This window comes from Seriola lalandi, unplaced genomic scaffold (genome assembly GCF_002814215.2).
Source record: "Seriola lalandi dorsalis isolate HSWRI2012SDOR001 ecotype SW California unplaced genomic scaffold, Sedor1 jcf7180002054659, whole genome shotgun sequence".
Lineage (NCBI taxonomy): Eukaryota > Metazoa > Chordata > Actinopteri > Carangiformes > Carangidae > Seriola > Seriola lalandi.
This window is the reverse complement of record NW_019525212.1, coordinates 339869-347545: the sequence shown is the minus strand read 5'-3', so window position 1 is coordinate 347545 and position 7677 is coordinate 339869. Positions and strand designations below refer to the sequence as shown.

Here is a 7677-nt window from a genome sequence, read left to right as displayed (position 1 = left end):
AAATATGTCAGGGAGTAAACACTTTCCACTGAGGAGGAAAAAGGTCATTAATTGTAGATCCTGTCGCAGCTGTTTCAATTTCTGCAGCTCTTCCTCATATTAACCCTCCACACTGTCCACATGTTTTCAGTCCAGTGTCAGTCATAAGTCAACACGGCCCTCATGCAGGCTAAGTGCCCTCTGGTGGACATGAAAGGAGAATTATTATAGTCAAGTGAAAATCTGTGGGGTCAAATGAGAAGTCTCATTGGAGTCTTCAAGGTCTCATGAGATTCACTTAGGTCACGAAAAGGTCACTAAAGATACATCGGTACCTTTCGGGTCACATGAAGAGGTTTGTGAGGTTACATGACAATGGTGGGATATTTAAGATCTTGCGACTTGGTTCTTGAGACTAGTTTGGGCTTTCATGCGATCCATACGATCAGCTGAAAATCAAATTGTAACTAACTAAGGTTACATGAGAATCGCTGAGGTCACATGGGGGACCTCTAAGGTCATGAGACTTGTTGAGGTCAAATGAAAGTTGAGGTCACAACTGAGGTCACATGACAGTCTTTAATGTCACATGTGAATGCAGATTTAATTCAAAATTTATTTTTTAAAATTATTATTACAGTTATTATTTAAAACTATGTCAGTGTTATAACCTTCACGGTGGGTGATGGCGATGGTGACTTTATAGATGCTCTTTATTTGGGTAGGGAATGTAGAGTACAGGCAACAGTTTACTACTCAACTAAAAGATGAGAATTTTAAGATCACAGGTGAGTTTTTGTCATGAGAGTGTCATGACACTTTAGGTTACATGAGTGTCTATAATGTCACACATGACTTGTTGATGATACATTAAAATTACTGAGGTCACATGAGCGTGTTGAGGTTACATGAGACTCTCATGTAACCTCTCATGTAGCCTCAATGAACTCATGTGACCTCGAAGATTCTCATCATGAGAATCTTTGAGGTCACAAGAGTTATCAAGGTTGAGGTCTCACAAGAATCATTTTATCTCCCATAGGACTCTGGATCACATGAGGCTCATTGAGGTTACATGAGACTGTTTGAGAGCTCAGGTCATTAAAGTCACATTATCTGTGTTGAGATTACATGGTGAAAAAAATGCAAAACTAGATAAAATTAATAAATATCTCCCGTAACTAATGTCTTTACTTGGTAAGAATGTAGGACTGATGTAGGTTGTTCAGCAGTTTTTAATGAAAACAAAAACAAAAAAAAACAAAGTTACAGAAATAAAATAAGGAGAAAAATGTTACATAATCTCAACCTGACAAATCTGTGTTTGCATATCTGCATCATAATCTTCATCATCATAAAAAACAAGCTCAGAGAATAAATACTGTACATGAAGAAGTGGTCGGAGGTTCTCTGAAGCAGGAGATGTTGCTTTTTAACATGTCTGAAGAAGACTTAACGCTGCTGTTCTGAGCTGAAATATAAAGGAAATATTTGTTTATTTTCACCTTTGAGCAGCTCCTTGCTTTCAGCTTCATCAGCTCCAATTTAAGCAACTCACCCGTCAAGTATAATCTCTGAAAGGTTTGAATGGTAATGATCGGCTGCAGGGATTGAATATGAACTTGTCAGCCTTTGTTTTGTTTTCTTTGTGCAGAATCTCAGAAAGCTGAATCTGAAGTGCATCACCACGGTTTGAACGTGAATCTTCAAAACCTGAATTTATTCTTAAAATACATTTGGAGAAATTTGATCCAATTTAACATTAAAAATTTTGAGAGAAAATTCAAATTCAGTACCTGTTGGCACAAATAACTTTTCAACTAAACTATGCTCAAAACTTAAACGCATCAGATGTGTTACAAACAACTCTGCCTGGATCAGAGATGAGTGCAGCAGTTTGGGTGAACTGCTCCTTTAAACACATATTTATTCACTGTTTGCATGTCATATGGATTAATGGAAAATGAGCTTTTATTTTGGAAGCAAAGTGATTAAATCAGATGCATGAGGTTAATTCCAAGCGTGGAAGGAGCACACACACACACACACACACACACACACACACACACACACACACACACACACACACACACACACAAACACGCACGCACACAGTCTTAGTTTTCAACAAAAACATTATGACAGTTTGAACAGAAATGCCGACATGTTTACAACATGTCAGCTAGAATCAACGCTTCATTTTAAACAGTGCATCCCTGTTTGCTTCATTCCAGTATTGCAACTTGGCCAAGTATCGAGACTCGGGCTAGTATGGAGACACCCAGAACTCTGTATTGCTGATAAGGAAGCGGAGCGAATGGAGAAGCAGAAGCTGATCTGTACATTATTGCATCATGATGACATCTTTAGACAGAGCAGGAAGTTCAGTTAAGAGCCGAGAGCTCTGTTTTCAAATGAGCGGCTGTCAAACAGCCTGAGTGGAGGTTAATCAGCATCATCAACATGGATTTGACACTTTGTCTTTTTTACAATTACATGTTGATGAGATAGAGTTACTGCACCGTGAGACCAAATACTGCATAGATAAACACAGATACATACACACTTAATGTCCTTACACCTGTTTGTTCATTATTGGAAGACTGAGATGCTTCAAGTTATTCAGGAGGAGGCAGGAAGACAGACAAGAAAATACTGACCATTTGAAACCATAGAAAATAATCAACAATCAACCTGTTTGATTATTGAATGATATGAACACCAGTCAGTTGAGAGGTTTACTGAGGGTTGCTGCTTATATTCTTAATATTTCTGATCCAGTCGTGTGGCTGTGAAGTCTGGTCCACACAGTGCTCCTTAATGTGTTTTAAAGCTGCCATTCATATTCTTTTACCCACTTTTATAAAATTGCTTTTCAGCAACTTTAAAATAAGATTCATCTTATTGTTTTAGTAATTTTAGATTTTTGTTTTTACTATGTTCTGGTTTTTTTTGTGAAATACTTTGTAAATGTGCTTTATAAATAAATCATTTCATTATAGTTATTATTAAAATTAAAATAAGTGCTTGGATAGACATTTTGAAGTAAGAATTCCCAAATGATAATGTTTATTTCATATTATTCCTTGTAAACTGTAAACATCTTATTTTGCATCGTGGTTCATAAGGCCAATGAATAAAGTTAATAAACTCTTTACACTGCAAAACACCAATTAAAACACAGCTTATAGATATGTTCTTATATTTACAAAAGCAGCTGCTCAATCACTGACATTTATTTGTAGTTTTTTTTAAAAGCAAAAAAATTAGCAAATTTATTCTTGTGATTTTTTCCCATTAAAAGGATAGTTTCACATTTTTTCAAGTTTAGCGTTATACAACACTCACGTTTATTTCAAGAGTTATTGGTCATGCTAATTGTTCCTCTTGTCCATATTGACTATAAATAAAATGCGCCCCTATACTTTAAGCAGGGTTTTTATGGTCATGATAAACCTGGAAAAGTCATGGTGTTGAAAAGTTATGGAAAAAACACAACATCCAAAAAGGTTTTGGAAAAGTTGTGGAAAATATTTTCATAAATGGTTCAGTTTTAAACATGACCACTGACATGATCTCTCCGACCATCACACTTTTTTAACTCAACCAATCAGATTTTGAGTATCATTGCTTCAGTTCTTTGTATTATTAATTAATTAATCACAGAGCAGAGCAAGTGACTCCTCCAGGTAAAACTCTGACTGCTTAAATTATTGACAATGCTGATAGCCAATAAGAGAAGAGTCTTCAGAACCTGGAGATAAACAGACTGAGTAGAAAAGACTCACAACAATGATGCCAATTGCTCTGTTACTTTTGTTTTGTTTTTATTTTTATATTTAATTTTTATTGTTGTTAATTAATTAATTAATTCTTAATGTGTTTTAATCTCAATTTGTGTAACTGTGTACGGTGTCCTTGAGTGCCAAGAAAGGCGCCTTTAAATAAAATGTATTATTATTATTATTATTATTATTATTATTATTAACAACTGGTCCTGTCAGATTGGGGAGGAGCTTTTGCACCTCGTCTTTAAGTTTGTGTGAAGTTTTCTTTTATTTTCTATGGTTTCACCTGGTTCTGTGAAACCCTTTCACGACTTTTAAACAACCTGCTGATCATCTTAATTTTAGGACTTGCAAAACCTAAAAACACTGGTGAAAGTGACGGACAGACAAAACAATATCCCGATGTTGAGCATGGAAGTTCATTCATGAGGGTGATCGGTTTGTGTGACAGAATAACCTCGACTAAAAGGTCCACTTACGAGATTTTTTTCTGAGCTTTCAGTCGTATTGCATAGTCATCTTTAGCGAACGGAGCTAGCTCAAGATTCATTACAAAACACAATGAGAATATAAAGCAAACTTATTGCTACACGTCAGCATAAAAGCGTGAAAGCGTAGCATGGGGTCCTTACAACATACTGACGGCACCGCACAATCATATGCCAGCCCAACATGAAAACAGCGTAGTAAGAAAATGTTTTCCAGTCATCACGACATCTACAATGGCAGCACAAACCACGCTTCTTAAATGCTGCTGTTAAAGACTTTAAAGACTGCTGTACTGCATTTGAACTTGAGTATTTTGTTTTTTGTTTTTTTCATTTTCTTTTCCCTTTCTTCCTCTCGGTTAGAAGGTCATCATGTCACAGAAATTCTGATTATGGTTAATGTCGGCTGACGAATTGTCGTTTTGTCTCGTGAAAACTTCGAGAACCCATCTGCGGCCCTCAGATGTTTCAAGCGTTAAGAAAGCTCGGGTCAGTCATCTGTTTTACCGTTTCATAAAAACATATCATCTGAGCCCTTTGAAGTGACTGAGGATATAAATGGCTGCTTTCTATAGATGTCAGGACGTATTTACGCGCTACGCACTCACGTGGGATGACGACAAGTTTTTCTTTTGATTTTTTTTCTTTCTTTCTCCCGGATGTCAGCAGTCACCAAATACTTACTTACTTCACATCTATTGCATGTCTGTCCATCCTGCATTTTTGCCCATTAGGGGAGTATTTCCTTGTCCTAATTGAGTGTCTAAGGACAGATGGCGTTATATGCTGTACAGATTGTGAGGCCCCTTGAGGCAGATTTGTGATTTGTAGTATAAAAAAAAATGGCTTGAATTTAAAATACTAATAAGATCCAGTCATAATGAAAATATACATACAATATTAAGCAATATATAGAGGGTGAATGGACTGGGAGAGATGGGGTATAAAGTGACATAAAAAATATCCCTCAGTGAATGAACATTGAACACAACGTGAGGTTGTGCTGTAGATCATGCAGTTGTTTGAAAGTCGTGAAAAAGCTTTTGGTAAATATTTACAACATACACTGTAAAATAAATTATCAGAGCACAGGAAACCCAACCAGAGAAATGTTAATATTTTGTTTTGATCATGGAAATTGAATAAGCTTATTTAAGGAAAATGTTCCTTTGCTGTTGCAGGTTGTGAAAAGTTCCAGTGATGTGTTAAAGTCTTCAAAAGTTCCTCCTTGTGATAAAAGCTTAAGTTAAAAGTTCTGCTCAGACGCTTTAAACTCCAGAAAGTTCTGGTGAGATTCAGCAGGAGGAAGGTGGAGAGGAAGAAAACCCGACAGAGTGAGTGTACGCACCTGGCAACAGTCAGTATGAAAGGCCTTCGTCACTGTAAGACCAGGGAATTAGTCTGATCCAGAGTCCAGAGTTAGTCTGTACCACAGCGGCAGTGGAGACGACAGGGACGACATCAGGTACAGAAAGAGGTGTGGACATCAGACATGAGGAGAAAGAGGAGTTCATGTACTCGCATTTCAATTCCAAACATACAGCACGAGAACGAGCAACAAACTGTCCTGAATCAATCCTGATGTGACTTTCTGTTGAGGATTATTACCTGTTAAAGCTGATTCTCATTTGGATTTCATGACGCCATAAATCCAGAAGAGAAAGTTAGGCTAGTTTAGGGTCCCCAACAAATGCACCATTTCCTCCTGTTGAAGTGACATTTGTTTAAATCTACAGTGTTCAGCTGTTTTATGAAATTGCTGAACCTTTTTTTAAAATAAAACTGCGCACTTGTGAACGGTTTTTACGTCTTCAGTAGGAACCAAAAGTGACAAAGACAGCGTGTGGAGGTCAGAAAGTATTAAGAAATGACCTAATACATTGTTGGTTTTGGTCTTTTCGAGGGATTTGTTGACAGTGTTAATGATATAAAACGACACCAGTTTAATCCTTTAATTTCTCTTTCTCCACTTCGTAGTTTGTTTGCTCGAGATGTTGTATGTTAGGAACAAGTTGAACGTGAACGCAGGGACGCTTGAGGGAGGACGCCTGCGACACCACAGTCTGGTACGACATGAAGATGTAGCTGCAGTAGTCATAGCGGTGGCATATTTCATGATGGAGGACGTCGGCTGAGTTCTCTGACATCTTGTTTGTGCTGGTTATTTGTTCGGACAGGATCAGCCCCCCTCCAAACTCTGAAGACCTGACCCAACTGGACCTGAACCGGGTTCTGGGTCCAGACTTTCTTATCCACCTTTGTGTCTGGGCTCAACTGAAGCTGCATCTTTAGACTGAAAATCAAAATACAGAAAACGCCAGTGTGTCTTCACCGTCTTCCTTCGAGATTTCTTTAGATTCTGCTTCTCAGTTGTGGTTCCTCCTGAATCCTGTTTCTGATTCTTGTCATCTCAATCAAACCAAAAAACTCCAGCTTTATTTTCAGCAGATTTAGCGCTGCCACAAATAACATGAACAGTTATAAATGATGAGGTACTTTGGGATTGTTTTTGGTAATAAGGTCCAAACAAAAGTGTGAATATTCGCACATGTTGACTGTTTCACTGGGTTTCCTTTGAGGTGGACATCCTCTATCTGCTGATTCTGGGACATTACGGAGACAACAATGAAGTTTTCCAAATTAGTGCAATTCTGTAATATTTTCATGACTGCATAAACAAATTTCCTGGTTCTTTGTGACTGGTTCTGCTTGGGTTCAGCTCTGTGGTTTATTTAAAGCAACACGTTCATTTTCTAGTTTGGATAAAATCGTCGGTTTGCTTCCGCTGGTTTCGGACCCACGATCCAGACAGAAGGAGGAGGCTCTGTCCTCTCATGTCTCTTTGTGAAACCTCAGTCAGGTGAGAAGGTCGCAGGTTTGAATCCCTGCAGCCATGATGGCAGAGCTGATGTCTTTTCTGACTTTTCTGCCCCCGTAGCTCCAGCAGACTGGAGGTCAGAGGTCAAAGGTTGCCAGTTCGACTCCCCACCGCCACCTCTGTCATCAGTAGGGCGTGAAGAGAATCGATCCTTGGCTCGCTCTGATTGGTCCAGGAGCCGGACGCAGGAAGGAGGCGGTGAATATGGACGAGGGGGCTGGAGGGCGGGCGTGGAGAGAGATGGCAGGGGTGAGGGGTGAAGAGGTGGGAGTGAGGAGGGGGGCGGAGGCGAGAGAGGAGGGAGGGAGTGTGATGGAGGAGGTGAGGGAAGAGGGCGGAGGAGCGAAGGGAGTGGAGAGGAAGGAGGGAGAGAGGGAGGGCTTCACCAGCTCCTTCTGAGGAGGAGAGGAGACAAGCAAAGGAAACAAGGAGAGGAGAGGAAATAGGAAACAGGGAAAAAGGACAGGCAGACAAGGAAAGGAAAGGAGAGGTAACAAGGAGAAGAGATGGGAGGAGACAAGATGAGAAGACAAGGAGACACAAC

The 7677-nt window shown here is 39.1% G+C and overlaps 1 protein-coding gene across 1 annotated transcript in view; it reads right to left on the bottom strand.

The window, feature by feature from the left end:
- Window positions 1–1196: 1196 nt before the first annotated feature.
- znf385b (zinc finger protein 385B) overlaps window positions 1197–7677 on the bottom strand; it is a 56739-nt gene continuing 50258 nt past the window's right edge. Inside the window, exon 11 of the mRNA XM_023420863.2 lies at window positions 1197–7528. Within this exon, the coding sequence (XP_023276631.1) occupies window positions 7259–7528 (270 nt within the window). The 3' untranslated portion in view covers window positions 1197–7258. The remainder of the gene's footprint in view (window positions 7529–7677) is intronic.